This window comes from Bos javanicus, chromosome 2, assembly GCF_032452875.1.
Source record: "Bos javanicus breed banteng chromosome 2, ARS-OSU_banteng_1.0, whole genome shotgun sequence".
In the NCBI taxonomy this organism is placed as follows: domain Eukaryota; kingdom Metazoa; phylum Chordata; class Mammalia; order Artiodactyla; family Bovidae; genus Bos; species Bos javanicus.
In genome coordinates, this window is record NC_083869.1 from 48,248,421 (window position 1) to 48,272,325 (window position 23,905).

Here is a 23,905-nt window from a genome sequence, read left to right on the forward strand (position 1 = left end):
CACTTACATTAAAATGGGGGTAAGTGTTGGAGATGAGAAGAAAGCTCGCATAGATATCCAATCAAGAAATAATGGTGATGTAAAGCAGGATTAGAGGCAGCTAGTTACAGGAGTGGATTGGTTTTAGTTTTATTAGGCAATTTAAATTAGACCAGTTATTACTTGAAGCTCTGAAATTGAAAATTAGGTTTATTCTCCTGAGCAAAATGTAAGTTTAGAGGAGGATCTACCATAAACCAATAATGTAGGATGTATAAACTCTAAAGAAATAATATTAAGTAAGCTATTCTTTGGGATTATCCTTTTTACTGCTCCTCTTTATAGTTAAAATAGTAGCTTCTACCAAATTTTATACACCTAAATAATTGTAGTCACCTATTTTTCATTTGATGACAACATGAGTAATAGCTTCATCATGCATAGACCTTCAGCTTCTTTTACACTTTGTCGCTAGTCCTATTTAGAATAGTAACACCTTGGTATCAGACAGTAAGAAATAAAGAGTCCAGTGTTCTGTTTAGTCGCTCAGTCATGTCTGACTCTTTGCGACCCCATGAACTGCAGCACGCCAGGCCTCCCTGTCCATCACCAACTCCCGGAGTCCACCCAAACCCATGTCCATTGATTTGGTGATGCCATCCAACCATCTCATCCTCTGTTGTCCCCTTCTCCTCCTGCCCTCAATCTTTCCCAGCATCAGGGTCTTCTCAAATGAGTCAGCTGTTCGCATCAGGTGGCCAAAGTATTGAAGTTTCAGCTTCAACATCAGTCCTTCCAATGAACACCCAGGACTGATCTCCTTTAGGATGGACTGGTTGGATCTCCTTGCAGTCCAAGGGACTCTCAAGAGTCTTCTCCAACACCACAGTTCAAAAGTATCAATTCTTTGGCGCTCAGCTTTCTTCACAGTCCAACTCTCACATCCATACATGACCACTGGAAAAACCATAGCCTTGACTAGACGGACCTTTGTTGACAAAGTAATGTCTCTGCTTTTTAATATGCTGTCTACGTTGGTCATAACTTTCCTTCCAAGGAGTAAGCATCTTTTAATTTCATGTCTTCAATCACCATCTGCAGTGATTTTGGAGCCCAGAAAAATAAAGTCTGACACTGTTTCCACTGTTTCCCCATCTATTTGTCATGAAGTGTTGGGACCTGATGTCATGATCTTAGTCTTCTGAATGTGGAGCTTTAAGCCAACATTTTCACTCTTGTCTTTCACTTTCATCAAGAGGCTCTTTAGTTCCTCTTCACTTTTTACCTTAAGAGTGGTATCATTTGCATATCTGAGGTTATTGATATTTCTCCTGACAGTCTTTGATTCCAGCTTGTGCTTCCTCCAGCCCAGCATTTCTCATGATGTACTCTACATATAAGTTAAATAAGCAGGGTGACAGTATACAGCCTTGATGTACTCCTTTTCCTATTTGGAACCAGTCTGTTGTTCCGTGTCCAGTCTGTTGCTTCCTGACCTGCATACAGGTTTCTCAAGAGGCAGGTCAGGTGGCCTGGTATTTCCGTCTCTTTCAGAATTTTCCACAGTTTATTGTGATCCACACAGTCTGAGGCTTTGGCATAGTCAATAAAGCAGAAATAGATGTTTTTTCTGGAACTCTTTTGCTTTTTCCATGATCCAGCTGATGTTGGCATTTTGATCTCTGGTTCCTCAGCCTTTTCTAAAACCAGCTTGAACATCTGGAGGTTCATGGTTCACGTATTGCTGAAGCCTGGCTTGGAGAATTTTAAGCATCACTTTACTAGTATGTGAGATGAGTGCAGTTGTGCGGTAGTTTGAGCATTCTTTGGCATTGCTTTATGATTCACTGGTAAAATTTGAGGAGGAATTCAGTCAAATGTAATTTAATAATCTATTGTCTGATAATAATAATATTACCTATTGGCAGATAATATTATTCTCTTCTTTTGTCATTAAACAGTTGAAAGAAAGTGTATAATTAGACTTTTATTTTTCCTAAATTTTTATTTTGAAATTATTAGAGACTCACAGAAGTTGCAAATGTAGTTCATAGTGTTCCATAAACCCTTCACCCAGATTCTCTGTAGCGTGATGTCTTATGATATTGCAGGTCAAAACCATGACAAAAAACGTTGACATTGGTATAACACTGTTAACTGAACTACAGACCTTATTCAGTTCTCAACAGTTTTTACTTGTACTCATTTTTGTGTGTCTATTTAATTCTCTGTGACTTGATCCCATGTGTATATTTTGTGACATTGCAATAAAGAAACAAAACTGTTTCATCATTACAAAGAAAATTCTTAATGTAACTCCTTTTTTATTATCATACTCATTCCTCAGTTCTGTTTCTTTGCCATCATGTATCTGTTCTTCATCTTTATAATAATTTTGTCATTTCAAGAATTTTTAAATGTAATCATGCAATATGTAATATTTTTGTGATCAGCCTTTATTTTTGCTCTCAAAGCGTAATGCCCTTGAGAGCCATCCACAGTATTGCACATATCAGTGGTTAATTTTTTTTTTTTTTGCCTCAGTTTTAGTCCCTGATGTGGATGTTTCCATTTCTTTAACCCCATTAACTCGTTGTAGGACATTTGTATTGTCTTCAGTTTTTTGGCTGTTCCAAATAAACTTATTATTGAGGCTCATATTACAGATTTTCATGTGAGCATAAATTTTCATTTCTGTGATATAAATACCCAAAAGTGTAATCACTGTGTCACACGGTAAGTGTTTGTTATAAGAAATGGCCAAAAGAAACTTTGCAGAATGGCTGTAACATTTCACATATCTCACCAGTTATTGTATGTGAGATCTTTCTTCTCTTCATGCTTACCAGCATTTGGTGTTTTCTCTGTTCTATTTTTGCTTTTCAAATAAATGTGTACCTTGTTGTGGTTGCAATTTGCCTTTTTCTAATGGCTAATGTGTTTCAGGTGTTTATTTGCTATCCATATAGCCTCTTTGTTTGAAATGTCTGTTTATGCCTTTGACCCATTTTTCTAGTTGGATCGTTTATGGTTGAGCATCAGTCTTTTGATTAATACTTAATTTACAGTCAAAATTTATGTATAGGCACTGAAGTGTGGTGTGTATGTATGTTTCTTTCACGAATGATCACCAAATGGTCATGGGTCACCATGTGCATGTTTTTAGTGACTTACCGGAAGTATATTCAATACAAGGAGGCAGTTTAGACACCACCCTGTGACCTCAGACATTTTACTTAGCTCTCCTGAGCATGTTTTCTCAGTCCATGAAATGGGGAGAAATATATTTTAATTCCATTAGTACTGTGAAATAGCTACTAACATAGCTTTGAAAAGATAAAGTATATTGTCAAGTCTCTCTCCCATTTTTTTAGAATTTACTTTTTATTGTCTCGGGTACAGTTCCATTGTTCCCTGTGATTTCAGACCTTTTTCACAGTCGAGTATCTTAAAACAGAATGAAGATGTAATTTCATATTCCTGAAAGGGTTTTTCCCCACACACAAATCTGATTTAAGAGAAAAAAATTTAGTAGGATAAAATTAAAATAATCAGTGTAAAGATTGTCAAGCAAGGTGCCTTGAATAAAGAAAAGGTTGCTAAAAGGTGCCCTAAGGCAGCTGAGAAAACCACTTTTCTCCTAAGAGGGAAGCTTAAGGAACCAAAGCATCGGGAGAGTACTCTGTTCTTGTACTCTATTCTGGCCTGGAGCCAGAATCCTTCTGGGACTTAAGTGAAGTCATGTCCGACTCTTTGCGACCCCATGGACTGTAGCCTATCAGGCTCCTCCGTCCATGGGATTTTCCAGGCAAGAGTGCTGTAGTGGATTGCCATTTCCTTCTCCAGGGGATCTTCCCGACCCAGGAATCGAACCTGGGTCTCCCGCATTGCAGGCAGACCTTTTTCCATCTGAGCCACCAGGGAAGCCTCAACTGGTTCTGGGACTTAGGCCTCGTCTATACTGTAAGGGAGGGTACGGATTTGCTTGCTATCTGTCAAAGCATTGCTCTGCTGCTGTCCTGTAGAAACTAATTCCAAAGGTGGTTGTCTAAATGTCAGTATATGAAATTAGTAAGTATGAATATAAAAATATATCACAGGCAGATCTTCCTTCAAGTTGTTGAAATTTGTGCTTTTTAAAATCAGGTGGCTAAGTAGCAGTTATATATAATCAAGTATATATACTTATAACTATGTATATAATATATATGTATTTTATATCTGTGTGTGTGTGTATATATATAGATAGATAATAGTTATGTATAATGAAGTATAACTAGATCGGGTTTAAATCCTGACTGACCTTTGTACTGTTATGGTTTTGGTCAGGTTACTTTTCTGTGTCTTCTAATCTGAAAGAGGTATTAGGATTATTCCATAGGATTATTCTGAGAATTAAATGAGATAATAAATTCAAAACACTGCTAACAATTCCTGGCTAAGTTATTATTACCTGATTAGTGAAGTACTTCTCTAGGAAATTGCTGGTGAGAAAATTAGATCTTTTAGTTGAAGGTGTTTATCTATGAATATATTGCCCTCAAGGAGAATTTTACAGAACTTTTTTTTTTGTTGTTATTATATATATACATATATATACACACACACATATATATTATTCCAGTTAATGCTTGGAATTTTTAAGTATTCTCAATTTGGTGGCATTGACCACAAAATTTTGTGTAGTATGATATGTTTATGAATAAAGAGAAGGACAGGCAATTCTGTATGTTTGCAGAAGAAACATTTTACCTAGTCTGTAATGACTGTGTATGATTGATGAGTGTAGCAAGAAAGCAAAGTTTTTCTGGAATAGATGATCCTGTGGAATGAATGTGGGGAGAAACATTCTATACAAAGGAAACACATCCATTGTTTTTTGTTTGTTTGATTTTGTTTTTAAAGGCAGAGAAAGGAAGCTGAATACTAGATTGAAAAGAAAGGTAGAACTAATTATAAGAACCATCTAAAATGTGAAATGGGAGTGTCAAATAAACCTGTAGTTAGGTAAAGAGGAGCCATCGAGATTTTTTTTTTCTGGTTTTATTAAGAAATAACTTACATATATCACTGTGTAATTTTAAGTTGTGCAGCATAACGGTTTTATTTACGTATTATGAAATGATTCCCATAGGTTCAACTGAAAATTTTTAAAGTTTCAGAAATTTTAACATTTTTCATGTTTTAGAACTTGTGTGAGTCTGTAATAGTAAATTCTTAATTTCTGTAAGCCAATCATCCTTATATTCATGCTAAAATTTTTTATTATTTTTTAAAGGATTTCAGTTTGTGGAAATGAGCAGTCGTAAATCAAAGAGTAGCAACTTAATACAAGCAGACTACATTTCACAGGTTAGTGTATATTTTCATTAATCTGAAGGCCTGTTACCATGTAAAGGGGATAAGAGAAACAGTCATCTTCTTAACTTGAATTCTCCCCTTTTTATGTATGAAGAACCACACTTTCCGTTGCCAAGGGGAAGGTGTCTTTGCTGCTTCCTAATTTCAGCCTCTCTAAATGTTTGGATAGATGGATCCTAATTTTATTCATGTCTTCTTAAATGTTCTCAAGTTTCAATGTAGTTTAATATCTTCAGAGTTTTTCACTTCTTAAGGTAAGTTTCTTGAAAAGTATTTTATTCCTTTTGTTGCGGTTGTAAATGAAATTATTTTCTTACTTTTATGTTTTATTTGTTCCTAGTTTATCTAAATGAAATTGATTTTTCTATATTAATCTTGTATTCTGTAACCTTGCTAAACTCATTTATAATATTTTTTTTTTAGTTTATTCCTTTGGCTTTTCTGTGTATAACATCATGTCATCTTCAAAGAGATACAGTTTTACTTCTTCCTTTCCAATCTGTATGCCTTTCATTTCTTTTGTTGTCTAATTGCCATGACCAGAACCTTCAGTATAATACTGAGTAAGCTATCAAGAGCAGACCATTTTTTATATTGGAAAAATGTGTTCAGTCTTTTACCACTGAGTATGATGTATGACATTAGCTCAAACTCCTGCACAATTGCACTCATCTCACACGCTAGTAAAGCAATGCTTAAAATTCTGCAAGCCACGCTTCAGCAATACATGAACCGTGAAATTCCAGATGTTCAAGATGGTTTTAGAAAAGGCAGAGGAACCAGAGATCAAATTGCCAACATCTGCTGGATCATCGAAAAAGCAAGAGAGTTCCAGTAAAACATCTATTTCTGCTTTATTGACTATGCCAAAGCCTCAGACTGTGTGGATCACAATAAACTGTGGAAAATTCTGAAAGAGATGGGAATACCAGACCACTTGACCTGCCTTTTGAGAAACCTGTATGCAGGTCAGGAAGCAACAGTTAGAACTGGACATGGAACAACAGACTGGTTCCAATAGGAAAAGGAATACGTCAAGGCTGCATATTGTCACCCTGCTTATGTAACTTCTATGCAGAGTACATCATGAGAAACACTGGCCTGGAGGAAGCACAAGATGGAGTTAAGATTGCCGGGAGAAATCTCAATAACCTCAGATATGCAGATGATACCACCCTTATGGCAGAAAGTGAAGAGGAACTAAAGAGCCTCTTGATGAAAGTGAAAGAGGAGAGTGAAAAAGTTGGCTTAAAGCTCCACATTCAGAAGACTAAGATCATGGCATCTCGTCCCATCACTTCATGGCCAATAGATGGGGAAACAGTGGGAAAAGTAGCTGACTTGATTTATTTGGGCTCCAAAATCACTGCAGATGGTGACTGAAGCCATGAAATTAAAAGATGCTTACTCCTTGCAAGGAAAGTTATGACCAACCTAGACAGCATATTAAAAAGCAGAGACATTACTTTGTCAACAAAGGTCTGTCTAGTCAAGGCTATGGGTTTTCCAGTGGTCATGTATGGATGTGAGAGTTGGAATATAAAGAAAGCTGAGCACCAAAGAATTGATATTTTTGAACTGTGATGTTGGAGGAGACTCTTGAGAGTCCCTTGGACTACAAGGAAATGCAACCAGTCTATCATAAAGGAGATCAGTCATGGGTGTTCATTGGTGGGACTGTTTTTGAAGCTGAAACTTCAATACTTTGACCACCTGATGCAAAGAGCTGACTCATTGGAAAAGACCCTGATGCTGGGAAAGATTGAGGGCAGGAGGAGAAGGGGATGACAGAGGATGAAATGATTGGATGGCATTACCGACTCAATGGACATGGGTTTGGGTGGACTCCGGGAGTTGGTGATGGACAGGGAGACCTGGCTTGCTGAGATTCATGGAGTCACAAAGTGTTGGATGCAACTGAGCGACTGAACTGAACTGATGATGTTAGCTGTGATTTTTTTGTGGATATTAACAGGTTGAGAAAGTCTCCTTATATTCCTAGTATATTTAGTGTTTTTATCATAAACATTTAATATTTCATTTTTTTTTTTTACTTTACAATATTGTATTGGTCTTGCCATACATCAACATGCATCCGCCATGGGTGTATACGTGTTCCTCATCCTGAACCGCCCTCCCACCTCCCTCCCCATACTATCCCTTTGGGTCATCCCAGTGCACCAGCCCCAAGCTTCCTGTATCCTGCATTGAACCTGGACTGGCGATTCATTTCTTATATGATATTATACATGTTTTAATGCCATTCTCCCAAATCATCCCCCCCTCCCTCTCCCACAGAGTCCAAAAGACTGTTCTATACATCTGTGTCTCTTTTGCTGTCTCGCATACAGGGTTGTCGTTACCATCTTTCTAAATTCCATATATATGCGTTAGTATACTGTATTGGTGTTTTTCTTTCTGGCTTGCTTTATTCTGTATAATAGGCTCCAGTTTCATCCACCTCATTAGAACAGATTCAAATGTATTCTTTTTAATGGCTGAGTAATACTCCATTGTGTATATGTACCACAGCTTTCTTATCCATTCATCTGCTGATGGACATCTAGGTTGCCTCCATGTCCTGGCTATTATAAACAGTGCTGCGATGAACATTGGGATACACGTGTCTCTTTCAATTCTGATTTCCTCAGTGTGTATGCCCAGCAGTGGGATTGCTGGGTCATATGGCAGTTCTATTTCCAGTTTTTTAAGGAATTTCCACACTGTTCTCCATAGTGGCTGTACTAGTTTGCATTCCTACCAACAGTGTAAGAGGGTTCCCTTGTGTATATACTTGAGGAGTCTAGCTGGGAATGGGTGTGATATTTCTACACTGGCTTAACCAGAACTACATTTTTTTACAGCAAAACTTAATGTTATTGACATTCCTTTGTAAGACCTTACTTACCTTCTGTTTAAAGGAAAGTGTTTAATTATGCTTTTAAAAATACTGGACTGGAATGGATGGATTTAACTCAGATGATCATTATATCTACTACTGTGGGCAGGCATCCCTTAGGAGAAATGGAATAGCCATCATAGTCAACAAAAGAGTCCAAAATACAGTACTTGGATGCAATCTCAAAAACGACAGAATGATCTCTTTTTGTTTCCATGGCAAGCCATTCAATATCACAGTAATCCAAGTTTATGCCCTGACCAGTAATGCTGAAGAAGCTAAAGTTGAACGGGTCTATGAAGACCTTCTAGTACTAACACCTTCTAGTACTAACACCCAAAAAAGATGTCCTTTTCATTATAGGGGACTGGCATGCTAAAGTAGGGAGTCAAGAAATACCTAGAGTAAGAGACATATTTGGCCTCAGAGTACAGAATGGAGCAGGGCAAAGGCTAATAGAGTTTTGCCAAGAGGACGCACCGGTCATAGCAAACACCTTCCAAAAACACAAGAGAAGACTCTACACATGGACGTCACCAGATAGTCAACACCAAAATCAGATTGATTATATTCTTTGCAGCCAAAGATGAAGAAGCTCTATACAGTCAGCAAAAGCAAGACCAGGAACAAACTGTGGCTCAGATCATGAACTCCTTATTGCCAAATTCAGACTTAAATTGAAGAAAGTAGGAAAAACCATTAGATCATTCCCCTATGACCTAAATCAATACCCTTATGATTATACAGTGGAAGTAACAAATAGATTCAAGGAATTAGATCTGATAGAGTATCTGAAGAACTATGGATCTAGGTTCGTGACTTGTACAGGAGGCAGAGATCAAGACCATCCCCAAGAAAAAGAAATAACAGAAAGGCAAAATGGTTGTCTCAGGAGGCCTTACAAATAACTATGAAAAGAAGAGAGGCTAAAGGCAAAGGAGAAAAGGAAAGATATATCGATTTGAATGCAGAGTTCCAAAGAATAGCAAGGAGAGATAAGAAAGCCTTCCTCAGTGATCAATGAAAAGAAATAGAGGAAAACAGTAGAATGGGGAAGACTAGAGATTTCTTCAAAAAATTAGAGATACCAAGGGAGCTTTTCATGCAAAGATGGGCTCCATAAAGGACAGAAATGGTATGGACCTCACTCAAGCAGAAGATATTAAGAAGAGGTGGCAAGAACACACAGAAGAACTATACAAAAAAGATTTACACAACCCAGACAGTCACGATGGTGTGATCAGTCACCTAGAGCCAGACATCCTGGAATTCAAAGTCAAGTGTGCCTTAGAAAGCATCACTACAAACAAAGCTAGTGGAGGTGATGGCACTCCAGTTGAGCTATTCAAATCCTGAAAGATGATTCCGTGAAAGTGCTGCACTCAATATGCCAGCAAATTTGGAAAACTCAGCATTGGCCACAGGACTGGAAAAGGTCAGTTTTCATTCTAATCCCAAAGAAAGTCAATGCAAAAGAATGTTCAAACTACCGCACAATTGCAGTCCCGTACTCTTGCCTGGAAAATCCCATGGACGGACGAGCCTGGTAGGCTGCAGTCCATGGGGTCGCTAGGAGTCGGATACAACTGAGAGACTTCACTTTCACTTTTCACTTTCATGCATTGGAGAAGGAAATGGCAAGCCACTCCAGTGTTCTTGCCTGGAGAATCCCAGGGATGTGGGAGCCTGGTGGGCTGCCCTCTCTGGGGTCGCACAGAGTCGGACACGACTGAAGCGACTTAGCAGCAGCAGCACATGCTAGCAAAGTAACACTCAAAATTCTCCAGGCCAGGCTTCAACAATATGTGAACAGTGAACTTCCAAATGTTCAAGCTGGATTTAGAATAGGCAGAGGAACCAAAGATCAAATTGCCAACATCCATAGGATCATCAAAGAAGCAAGAGAGTTCCAGAAAAACCTCTACTTCTGCTTTGTTGACTATGCCAAAGCCTTTAACTGTGTGGATATCAACAAAATGTAGAAAATTCTTAAAGAGATGGTAATAACAGACCATCTGACCTGCCTCCTGAGAAATCTGCTTGTCAAGAAGCAACAGAACTGGACATGGAACAACAGACTAGGAAAGGAGTTGTTCTAAATCGGGAAAGGAGTTGTCATGGCGCTATTTTGTCACCTTGCTTATTTAACTTATATACAGAGAACATCATGAGAAATGCTGAACTGGATGAAGCACAAGCCAGAATTAAGATTTCCAGGGGAAATATCAATAACCTCAGAGATGCAGATGACACCACTGTTATGGCAGAAAGCAAAGAACTAAAGAGCCACTTGATGAAAAGGAAAGAGGAGAGTCAAAAAGTTGGCTTAAAACTCAGCATTCAAAAAACTAAGATCATGGCATCTGGTCCCATCACTTCATGGCAAATAGATGGGGAAACAGTGGCTGACTTTATTTTTGGTGGCTCCAAAATCACTGCAGATGGTGACTGCAGCCAGGAAATTAAAAGACGCTTACTCTCCTTGGAGGAAAAGTTATGACCAACCTAGACAGTATATTAAAGAGCAGAGACTTTATTTTGCCAACAAGGTCCATCTTGTCAAAGCTATGGTTTTTCCAGTAGTCATGAATGGATGTGAGAGTTGGACTATAAAGAAAGCTGAGCACTGAAGGATTGATGCTTTTCAACTGTGGTGTTGGAGAAGATTCTTCTGTTTCCCTTGGACTGAAATGAGATCCAACCAGTCCATCCTAAAGGAAATCAGTCCTGAATATTCATTGGAAGGACTGTTGCTGAAGCTGAAACTCCAGTACTTTGGCCACCTGATACGAAGAACTAACTGACTCATTGGAAAAGACCCTAATCCTGAGAAAGATTGAAGTTAGGAGGAGGAGGAGATGATGGAGGATGGGATGGTTGGATTACATCACTGACTCAATGCACCTGAGTTTAAGAAAACTCCGGGAGTTTGAGATAGACAAATAACCTGCCATGCTTCAGTATATGGGGTCTCAAATAGTCAGACAGGACTGAGTGACTGAACTGAACGTATCTTTTTAAATAGCGGAGATCTTCCCTGTACACCTAAATTAATTCCTATACATGTACATACCTGTTTAACTTTCACATCAACTCACTTGAGAATTTTGGAACCTCTGAATATTCACTACAGCTTTGCTTCACTTTTTCTCTATCTTGTATTTTATTCATACTTGTCTCTCTGTAGACTTTAATGAAGTTTTAAACAAGAAAAACACTGAGGTTCGTGTTTTGATTTACAGTGATCTTGTCTAGGGGGAGGAATACACCCTGTGATTAATTGAATGTATGTTTGCTTCCTTAGGTTTTTTATAGATATCAGCTATTTCCTATATAATAACTATATTGTATTACAGATTACTACTTTCTTTAATCTTCAAAACAGGCCTGCCAGAATAGTGTATTGTCTCTCGGACACCAATCTTTCTATTCTTTCTACTTCCTCCTAAATGCTAAGTATAGATTATTTTATCCCTAGTGAATAATTTGCTTCCCTGTGCCTCTGGTACATAGAAAGTGAACTCAGATTTTTTTCGTTGATACATGAAAGATCACTCCCATACTGCACACTTCAGTCTGCAAGAAGCAAATAATGTTGGCAACTTCTTGTTTCTGCTGATGGAGCTAAATCTGAAATAACCTCCTAAGGTTTTTGTCACTGGACACTCTTTGTTAGCAGCAAATGTAGAAAATAAACAATTTTGATGGTCCATCTTTTTAAAGAATATGATAGATCAATATTTCTTTTTTACAGCTGTGTCTAAGTCCTTCGTTTTAAGACAAAATAAAAATTTAGCTCTTTAGAAGAATTTTAATTAATTCCAATGATTTCCTATTTTATATCATAGATGAGTATGATTTTTTCCATATATTTGAACATCTCCTTATATGCTAGGTTACTAATTTTTTGCAGATTACTGACTGTGTCATTTCTTACTAATATATATATGCTTTTTTTTTAGGCATAGATCATATTCTTTTAGTAGTTTTGTCCTCTGCATCTAATAGGTCCTCAATAACTGTGTGGACTTTAAAATTTCTTCTATTTCCTCAGAATCCTGACTTCTGTGAGAGGTACAGAAAGATAGGACTTGAGCTAAACCAGTTTAGATATGTTGGTCTCTAGATGGCTCCAACAGTAAAGAATCTGCCTGCAATGTTGAAGACCTGTGTTCAATCCCTGGGTTGAAAAGATCCCCTGGAAAAGGAGCTGGCAGTCCACTCCAGTATTTTTGCCTGGGAAATCCTACGAACAGAGAAGCCTGGTGGGTTATAGTCCATGGGATCACACAGTCAGATAAGACTGAGTGACTAAACTCAAAAGACTGAGGTATGGTTCATGAGCATTATTAGATTAGATTACATTATTAAATTCTCCCATTCTTTATTCCTTGACTGACATATTACACAAAATGAGGTATTCATTTATTCACATACATTAAAACAGCCCTCAAATTGCTGATGTAGCTAAAGTAACATCATAAAGCTCTCTTGTTGAAAGCTTCATAACTAAATTCTTATCCTTTCTCTGGGACTTGCTGCTGCTGCTAAGTTGTTTCAGTCATATCCAACTCTGCAACGCTATGGACCATAGCCTGCCAGGTGCCTCTGTCCATGGGACTTTCCAGGGAAGAATACTGGAGTGGGTTGCCTTGCCCTCTTCCAGAGGATCTTCCTGAACCAGGGATTGAACCCACAACTCTTATGTCTCCTGCATTGGCAAGCAGATTCTTTACCACTAGTGCCACCTGGAAAACAAGAACTGTTAATTTTATCACTCATGATGACAAGTTGTTTAGGGAGAGCTGAATTGATTCATTAATACTTAACTCTAACTGCTATAAATATATTTACTTCTTCATTTTTGATTTCATATATGTTTTCATTTGTATTCACTTTATTTTTATCAGGTACAAAGAATTTTACGTGAAAGATTTTGTCATCAGAGTCCACATGGTAACCTATTTGGAGTACAAGTACAATATAAGTAAGTTTAGGTTCCCACTTGTCTGCTATGAAACTACTTATAGATACCCTTTAGGTTTTGTAGAAATTGTCATACACAGACTTTGTCTTAAACAAGGATAGCAAACATTTTTATAGAGGTAGTTTTGCTTTGTGTATAAAAAAATGATTTATTGTGAAGGAAGAGAAGATATACATATTTCCATAATGAAAAAAACTCTTTAACTTTCAATCTTGTATCATTTCTGTCATTTCGTATTATGGAGAGATTTCTGAGTTTGCCCCTAATGCTCAGCAGCCAGCTGTGGAGTGAAAGGTCCTAAGAGTTGCCACAGTTGTTCCTATCCCATACCATCATAAAGACCACAATATTTCAGTCTTACTTGGTTTCTTCTTGAGGTTTCTAGAGAATCAGTATTTCTGTTCTTCTCTGTAGGACTAATTTAAAAAGTATTACCTAGCAAATTATTTCAGCTTTGCTTTTTAAATTTTGGCTTCTTTATATCATTTCAGACACTTAATTGAACTGCTAAAAAGAACTGCTATCCATGGAGAAAGTAACTCTATTCTCATTATTGGACCCCGAGGTTCAGGAAAGACCATGGTAAAAGCTGTTGATTTCTGGCATTCCTTTGTTTTGTAGGCATGTGATGAGTCTTGTGGACAACATTGAAAATGTTTTTGATTATTTTCATCCTTGTGTTACTAGCATTTTTTTTTTTTTTAATTTTAAGTCTTAGAATACATGCAAAGCCTTTATAAAGTTAGACTTGTTTATTTAAGTAGAGTGATCTTTTTTTACCTTATTTTTCGTCACAGTAACAAATTTTCAAATGTTATTTGTTCCATTGTGGTCTTTGGTCCTTCAAGAATTTGTGACTGCCAGTAGACAAAGCAAACTGGCATTTATTGAACATGTTCCTTGAACCTTTTATTTATCTTGTTATTTATTCTTTACATTAACCCTGCAAGGTAGGCATGATATTGTCTCTATTTGTAGATTAGGTAGCTATCACATCAAGCATTTTTTTTCTTTTAGTTTATTCTGTAACCCTAACTTAGGCAAGTTTTTTTAATATATACATTCACATCTTTTAGAGTTATCGTCTACTTTCCATCTTTATTATATTACTTTGGTTATCTCATAAAGATAACTCTTGCTTTTTTACCCTTGCTTTCTCTTTTCATTTTGTTTGTTTAGTGTATAAGACCAGTTATGGCTATTATATTACAAATATTACTATGTAATTGTATAATCTGCTTTTGCTTTATTCCATGCAGTAAATTTAGATTTCTCACTAATACACATTTTTACTGTGTATAGAAGTAAAATTGTGTATTATGTATTATTTTATATTAAGTAAAACTATGTAAAATAGAATTAGAATTTTTATTTTTTAAGCAATACAGTTTGTACATTTTGTAAAAATTAGGACTTTAGGATTTTACTGTCATCATCTGTTTCCAGTATTGTTTGTAGTACATAAATTGGAGATTTAGATCTAAATAATTTATTTTCTTTTAAAATTTTTTCATTTATTATAATCACATTTATGACCGTATTTATTTTTGACTCTGTTTAATTTATGTTCAGTCCTTTGGCTTAGTCCTTGTATACAACCACTATTTATTTATCCTTAGTTTTTTTATTATTTTTCTTTGTGTTTGACTTCAGTGCTATTTATGGTAGTTTATATAGGAAAAGTATGTGACTAATATACTTTTGAGCTATAAGACTATTATTAAAACAACAGCTCTGTTAACAGTAGAAAAGTTGAGGAAAGATATGCACAGAAGGGTCATAGGAAATTAAATACAAATCAGTTTTAAACTTAGAAACATGTTTAATTTCACTCATAATCTGGTAAATTAAATAAAAATATAGTAATTTTTTCTATAAGATTAACAAAAAGATCTATAAAGTTGATAACATACTGATGTTCTTACTGGTGGTGTAAATTAGAATTAGACAAAATCTAACCATATTACAAATGTGCCTACTTTTGACTCAGCAACATTTCTAGAAATTTTTCTTTGTGAAATGATATGTGTATTGTTACTCATTGCAGTAATGTTTATTAGCAGTGCAGGATGAAAACAGTATAAATGACCCTCAGAATACTGATTAATAAATCTTGATACATCCATCCATGTAATGGACTACGATACTGCAGTAAAAAAAGAATACAGAAATATTTGCATATCATCCAAAAAAGGGAAAAAATCATATTGTTGATTTCTCCATGAACAAAAGTTCCCTTAAATGTATACATTTAAATTTTTATTGGAGTATCATTGATTTACAATGTTGTGTTAGGTTCAGATATACAGCAGAGTGAATCGGTTATACATACACTTATGTCCACTCTTTTTAAATTCTTATCCCATATAGGCCATTACAAAATATTGTGTAGTGTTCTCTGTACTATACGATAGGTCCTTATTAGTTGCCTATTTTATGTGTAGTACTATGTTTAAGTCAACCCCAGTCTCCCAATTTATCTGTCCCACCTTTCCCCCTGGTAGCCACAAGTTTGTTTTCTACATCTGTGATACTACTTCTGGTTTATAAATAAGTTCATTTGTACCCTTTTTAAAAATTTTCCACATATAAGTAATATCATATGATATTTGTCTGTGTCTAACTTACTTCATTCAATATGACAGTCTCTAGGTCCACTCGTGTACCTGTAGATGACATTATTTTGTTCATTTTTATGGCTGGGTAATATTCCATTCAGTTTTCGTTCCAATCCCAAAAAAAGGAAATGCCAAAGAATGTTCAAACTACCACACAATTGCACTCATCTTTCACGTTAGCAAAGTAATGCTCAAAATTCTCCAAGCCAGGCTTCAATAGTACATGAACGATGAACTTCCAGATGTTCAAGCTGGATTTAAAACAGGCAGAGGAACCAGAGATCAAATTGCCAGCATCCACTGGATTATCAAAAAAGCAAGAGAGTTCCAGAAAAACATCTACTTCTGCTTTGTTGACTATGCCAAAGCCTTTAACTGTGTGGATCACAACAAACTGTGGAAAATTCTTAAAGAGATGGTAATAACAGACCATCTGACCTGCCTCCTGAGAAATCTGCTTGTCAAGAAGCAACAGTTAGAACTGGACATGGAACAACAGACTGGTTCCAAATTGGGAAAGGAGCATGTCAAGACTGTATATTGTCACCCTGCTTATTTAACTTATATGCAGAGTACAACGTGAGAAATGCTGGGCTGGATGAACATGAGCCGGAATCAGGATTGCCGGGAGAAACAACCTCAGAGATGCAGATGACACCACCGTTATGGCAGAAGGCGAAGAAGAACCTAAAGAGCCACTTGATGAAAAGGAAAGAGGAGAATGAAAAAGTTGGCTTAAAACTCAACATTCAAAAAACTAAGATCATGGCATCCGATCCTATCACTTCATAGCAAATGGATGGGAAAACAATGGAAACATGACAGACTTTATTTTTGGGGGCTCCAAAATCACTGCAGATGGTGACTGCAGCCATGAAATTAAAAGACCCTTGCTCATTTTAAGAAAAGCTATGACCAACCTAGACAGCATATTAAAAAGCAGAGACATTACTTTGCCAACAGAGGTCTATCTAGTCAAAGCTATGGTTTTTCCAGTAGTCATGAATGGATGTGAGAGTTGGACTGTAAAGAAAGCTGAGCACTGAAGAATTGATGCTTTTGAACCGTGGTGTTGGAGAAGACTCTTGAGAGTCTCTTTGGACTGTAAGGAGATCCAACCAGTCCATCCTAAAGGAAATCAGTCCTGAATATTCACGGGAAGGACTGATGCTGAAGCTGAAGCTCCTATTGGAGCTTGGAGTATTCTTTGCAGCCAAAGTATTCTTTGGCCACCTGATGCGAAGAGCTGACTCATTGGAAAAGACTCTAATGCTGGGAAAGATTGAAGTCAGGAGGTGAAGGAAACGACAGAGAATGAGTTGGTTGGATGACATCACCGACTCAATGGACATGAGTTTGTGTAACTCCGGGAATTGGTGATGGACAGGCAAGCCTGGCGTGCTGCAATCCATTGGGTTGGAAAGAGTTAGATGTGACTGAGCGAGTGAACTTACTGAATATTCCATTGTGTATAAATATATATATGCACCACATCTTCTTTACCCTCTCCTCTGCTGATGGACATTTAGGTTGCTTCCAGCCCTGGCTATTGTAAATAGTGCTGCAGTTGAGCTGAATATCGAGGTGTATGAATCTTTTCAAATGATGGTTTTCTCCGGGTAAACACCTAGGAGTGGGTTTTCTGGGTCATGATATTCTATTTTTAGTTTTTTAAGGAACCGCTGGGCTTCCCTGGTGGCTCAGAGGTTAAAGCGTCTGCCTGCAATGTGGGAGACCTGGGTTCGATCCCTGAGTCGGGAAGATTCCCTGGAGAAGGAGATGGCAACCCACTCCAGTATTCTTGCCTGGAGAATCCCATGGAGAGAGGAGCCTTGTGGGCTACAGTCCATGCGGTCACAAAGAGTTGGACATGACTGAGCGACTCCACTTTCACTTTCACTTTATACGGTTCTCCATAGTGACTGTACCAGTTTACATTCCCATCAACAGTATAGGAAGGTTCTGTTTCTCCATATCTTCTCCAGCACATATTGTTTGTTGATTTTATTGATGATGGCCATTCTGACCAGTGTGAAGTGATACTCCATTGTAGTTTTGATTTGCATTTCTCTAATAGTGATGTTGAACATCTTTTCAAGTGCTTTTTGGCCATTTTTATGTCTTATGTCTTCTTTATGGTGTGCTGCAGTCCATGGGGTCACAGAGAGACACGAGTTAGCCACTGAACAGTGTCAACAAATGTCTTTCTGAAATATTAAACAATAACATAGTGGGTTATTTGTTGAGTGGGATATGGGAACAGAGGTTAAGGCTGTTTTCACTATATATCTTTTTATTTTTTTTGAGGGGTGAACTATATGACCATGCAGTCTATTTTTAAAATTACAGAGTGGGAAGTTGGTTGAAGGCAAGGGGAAAAAACCCAGCAACCTAGTTAACAGAACAAATCACTAAACTCCTTCAGAACACATAAATATTAAAGAGATAGGAAGTTGAGTAACATAGGGAAATGTAAAAAGACTATTTTAAATCAAAATATTATTTTGCACGTTACTTATAAATGACTGGGATTAAACTCTTCCGTCACTTTTTTTTTTCCTCCCTTGAAATCACATAGAGTTTATTCAATTTGTGTTTTATGGGAAAATTCCAAGGGCAGGCTTTTCTTTTCCCTTTATAAACTGCTTTTTCAAACTGGATAGTTTAAATTATGCAGTCATACCAACCCTAAATTTCAGAGTCTTGACACAAATTTGTTGTTTGCTTTTGCTGTGTCCCCACACTGTAACAGCAAGGAGGCACTATTCTCTGTCTTCACTCACAAGAAATGGTGATGTTACCTCAGCATGTTCCTCCACTAACATCCCAGTGGAGGAAAGGAAGCCTGATGGATCAGGGACATTCTTAAAGTTCCTACCCAGAGGTGCTACAGAGCACATCTCACACTTATCTGACCGGAGTGAGTCACATGGTCACACCTAGTTTCAAGAGAGCAGGGCAGTGCATTTTTACTAGATACCTAGAAAGGGAGGTTAACCAGAAGTATGGTGAACCTCACTGATGACCACCACAGCTAACTTGTTTGAGTTTATATATGATTTTTCCTTGCCTAGATGCTTGTAGAATTGCTGTTTCTTAGCAGTGTGAAAGTTTCACAGGTTATATCAAAGTGTAGGTTGTAAAAACCGTAACTCTGCAAACCCTCTTGATGTGAATTTAGGTCTTTCTTTAGTAAAAGGATGATTTTCCTTTTTTTCCAGTTTTAATTATTGTTTTTGGAAAACACATTATATACTATGTTTGAATAACATTTTTACATGATACTTTAATTCTTCAGAGAGCTCTATAGTGATATTCTTGTATCAGTATAGGAGAAAACGAGGTCTAAGAAATTAGTACATTAGACCTGTTATTCCATCATACACTGTGCATCTTGAAGTAAAATGACCTACAACAGAGAAGTTGAATCTCAGTGATTCATGCATCAAAGTGTCAAGCCAGAAGTGTAATTTGAACAGCTAATGACTTAATTTATTCTGAACTTTCATCTTGGAAGTTTGTCTCTTAAGGCATACAGAAAGTTTACAGAAAAGGACATAGAGCTAGTAAATGCTTACAAAAATGTATAAGTAAATACAAATTAAACCTGAATACTCCATTTCATTAGTAAATTGGCTAAAATAGATATATTTGTTACAGAAAAAGTAAGCAGATAGTACAGAGTTCCCACGTAGTCTCTCTCTCACAGACACACGCTCATACACACACTCACCCCGGTACAGTTTTCCCTGTCAATAACATCTTGCCTTACTGTGGTACATTTGTTAAAATTAATGAAACTATATTGAAACATTGCTAATTAAAGTCCATTGTTTACATTAAGGATTCTACAAGTCTATGGGTACAACACCATGTTCTGGTGCTTGGAAATAATTTATCTAATGTGACTTAACTGAAGTATGGAAAAACCCATACATGGTATTCCATTATGGTATAATTTAGTTTATTCCTACTGCATTCCAATATTGAGAGCTCAGAAAGCTGAAAAGCATTATTTAACTCCTCACTTTTATGATTTGTTGTGTGTGGGCGTGTCCTGAGATATAAAATAGGTTATTCTTAGATAAGAGTATTATTATATCATATAATTAGTATAATTATATATATCATGCTGCTGCTGCTACTGCTACTGCTAATTTGCTTCAGTCGTGTCCGAGTCTGTGCAACCCCATAGACGGCAGCCCACCAAGGCTCCCCGGTCCCTGGGATTCTCCAGGCAAGAACACTGGAGTGGGTTGCCATTTCCTTCTCCAATGCATGAAAGTGAAAAGTGAAAGTGAAGTCGCTCAGTTGTGTCCAACTGTTAGCAACCCCGTGGACTGCAGCCCACCAGGCTCCTCCATCCATAGGATTGTCCAGGCAAGACTACTGGAGTGGAGTGCCATTGCCTTCATAGCTTAGTATAATCATGTATAATTACAGAAATTTAAACTTAAAAAATAAGATTGTGGTATATTAAAAATACTACCCTTTAGCCAAACTGTCTAAAATACAAAAATTGAAAATCATCAGTTAAGTGGTAAAGATAACAAATTCTGTGGTTTGTTGTATTTCAAACATTTTATTTTAAAAATAGACATGGTTCCAAATGAGAGATTTAAGTCTGGAAAATACTCTTCTACATAGAAATTAGACTTGCTAGATGGTTCAAGTTTCTTCTAGTTTGTTTCTTCTGGTTGCATATTGTTGAATATTGTGTCCCTGAAAGTATTTGGGAATAGTAATAAAAGCATAAAAACCTCTGGATGCTGGCAGTTCAAAGCAAACTATACAAGTATATCTGTAACATTAATTTTTAGCTACAAAGAATGTGGAAATGGGGTATCCAAATTGATTATGTTGGTTAATGTAACATAACCAACTAAGGTTTTTTTAGTATATAATATAGTATAAAATATTGAAAAGATGACATTGTCTCCTTGGGGGGAAAAAAAAATCTGACTTATGATTGTTAACCTAGCTAATTACACAGTAAATTCTAGCAATATCCAGAGTGGAACTACGGATAAGGCAATGGCACCCCACTCCAGTACTCTTGCCTGGAAAATCCCATGGATGGAGGAGCCTGGAAGGCTGCAGTCCATGGGGTCGCTGAGGGTCGGACACGACTGAGTGACTTCACTTTCACTTTTCACTTTCATGCATTGGAGAAGGAAATGGCAATCCACTCCAGTGTTCTTGCCTGGAGAACCCCAGGGACGGGGAGCCTGGTGAGCTGCCGTCTCTGGGGTCGCACAGAATCGGACTTAGCAGAGTGGAACTAAAATTATTATTTGAAGTGACTTAGCAGAGTGGAACTAAAATTATTATATGAAGACATGCTTGCTAATATATTTAAATGATCATTTCAGACCACACACACACCTCACGAAAAAGTTGTGAGCTAATTCATGCAAATCATAGTAACTTGATGTTAAAGTAAATTTAGTGGAAAGAAGGCTGTAAACCTGTATAACTCTCCCCTTGCATATGTAAAATGAAGGTATTATTATTGACCCTGTTTCATTCTGCAAATAATTTGAAATGGTTTTGAACAGTTTATCAAACCTAAAGTGGTTTTAAACATAAAATCAGAACCAGGGAAATACAAATACCATGTAAGTAAAATATCAAGAAGTAAGTGCAAGAACATAGCAGATTGCTAAGAAAATGCCATACAGGCTGTATTTTGAGAAGCAAGTTAGTATCAGTTGGGGACTAACTCTGGTGATAGGATCTGACTTGATCCAAAGACAGAAGTACCACCTCATCTTCTGACAGTTTTCTCTAAGAATGTAACTTTTCTCTGCTGGGCTCTTACTCATAGTATGACAGTTGACATTTGTGGTTGTCTTTCTTTTTTATTTTTAAAGGACTTAGTTTACCTGTGATCTGAGGTGGAGCACCATCTGCTTTAAATATGTTTGATATCCTGTTGTGAAACCTGATGGTTTGAAATGAGAGGTTTTGCTTTTTTGTTGTTGTTGCACACAGTTACTGCAATGACAAATAAAGATAAAATACTGAAAATACAAGTAGTATTTTGTCTTTCAAAATAGTTTACCAGTTGTCTCAGTGACTTTGTGGCATAATCCTTTTTGTCCTCATTAAGTTTGATGCCACTTTTGTTGTATACATAGCCTAATTTCTTGAGCTATATATTTTGTGATAGTACCCTTCTGCTTCTATTTTCATATTAGGAAGAATAATCCATCACTCTTCCTTCTTAAAATCTTGTTTTTTCTTAATTCTATTTATTTTCAAATTTCAGAAAATATATGTAGTATTAATATGAAGAGATACATATGATAGTGCAGTATGAGTGATAAGATGTCACAAATCAAAAATATAAAGAATGTTAAGTATGTGGCATAGAAAACTAATTATAAAAATGTGAAGCTTTATAATTGAACAGTTTAAGATGGTTTAACACTTTCTGGGTATTTTTAGTAGTAATTACTGTTATATTTTGGGCTTCCCAGATGATGCTAGTGGTAAAGAACCCACCTGCCAGTGCAGGAGACATGAGACATGAGTTCGATCCCTGAGTCAGGAAGATCCCCAGGAGAACGGAATGGCAACCCATCTCAGTATTCCTGCCTGGAAAATTCCATGGACAGAGGAGCCTGGCAGGCTACTGTCCTTGGAGATGCAAAGAGTCGGACACAACTGAAGCAGCTTAGCATGCACACACTTTATATTTGAAGTATATTACTAGTAATAATTTTTAACAAGGGCTTTCTCTGCTTACTTAACAACTAACAAAGGCAACATCTCATATTTAGCTTAATCTCTTTGTATTTCTTTTTTGATTTTCATTTCAAGGTAACATGCAAAGTAGCTCACAGTATTTCACAGAAATTAATGTACTGAGGGTAGATATTTTGCAGTCATTTAGTATTGTTCTGGTACTTCTTTTCAATAGCTTTTAACTGATTTCAGTAATAATTTTGTAGAGTCAGTACTGTAGACATGTAATGAACTGACTGATACGTAAAGTTCTTAAATACCTGTAGTTTTTATGACTTCTACTGCAAAGAAGTATTTCCTTTGAAAACTTAAGGGTTATTTCTAAACATTTATCAGAAGTTTGGGTAGCTGATTGAGAGAATGTGGCATCATTCCTGGTTCTGACATCTTACTAAATCAGACATTAGAAGTTCTAGTTGAACTTTCTGTCTGTAGAGAATCTGCAAATTTAATTGTTAATTTTCAATGACAGCTGTTAATATTCTGTTCCTATTACTCATAGTTTAAAAAAGAATATGGGCTTATCATCTTTTACTTGTTATTAAATATTTCATAAACTTTTTAATATTATTTAGTTAATAAACCATGCTTTGAAAGAACTAATGGAAATAGAAGGAGTGAGTGAAAACATATTACAAGTTCACTTAAATGGTAAGTATGTTCTCATTTTGCCATTGGAATGATGTAAGCATATGAGCTTTTTACATTATGAGACTAAATTTACTCATATATTTAAAATCTGCATTAATAACTATATTTTAAAAACTAAATCTTTAATGGACTTTTACTTTAGCACACTATGCACAGTATTTTTAGAAATTAAAAAAATTATTAATAAAGGCACATAAGGTCTCTTTTTTTTGTATTTATTTTCTTTTTTTTATTATTTATTTATTTTAATTGGAGGCTAATTACAATATTGTAGTGGTTTTGCCATACATTGACATGAATCAGCCATGGGTGTACATGTGTTCTTATCCTTTTTTTAAATAACATTAATTCCAAGGAAGATGGTTCTTTGAGTCTAATGTTTTCACTATTAAATTTTAAAAAGGAAATAATGTAAACTAAAAATTTTTGACTTTTTCTTTCTAGTTAAATTTTTTAAAGCATTAAAAAACTTACTTGACTAGAAAATAATCTGCATAGTATCAAATACTTATTTCATTTTTATGACCTACTTTTAAATGGGTTTTATTTCAGGACTGCTGCAGATCAATGATAAAATTGCCCTAAAGGAAATCACAAGACAGTTAAATCTGGAAAATGTAGTTGGAGATAAAGTTTTTGTAAGTATCATTTTCATTATTT

General features: G+C 36.4%; 1 protein-coding gene across 2 annotated transcripts in view; it reads left to right on the plus strand.

Annotated features, from left to right (window-relative positions):
* ORC4 (origin recognition complex subunit 4) overlaps positions 1 to 23,905 on the plus strand; it is a 94,664-nt gene that overhangs the window by 38,488 nt on the left and 32,271 nt on the right. For both annotated transcript variants that reach the window (XM_061438474.1, XM_061438485.1), the window contains 5 exons: positions 5,258 to 5,331; positions 13,150 to 13,226; positions 13,718 to 13,808; positions 23,170 to 23,245; positions 23,798 to 23,883. In XM_061438474.1, coding sequence (XP_061294458.1) covers positions 5,275 to 5,331; positions 13,150 to 13,226; positions 13,718 to 13,808; positions 23,170 to 23,245; positions 23,798 to 23,883 — 387 coding nt within the window. In that variant the 5' untranslated portion in view covers positions 5,258 to 5,274. The remainder of the gene's footprint in view (positions 1 to 5,257; positions 5,332 to 13,149; positions 13,227 to 13,717; positions 13,809 to 23,169; positions 23,246 to 23,797; positions 23,884 to 23,905) is intronic.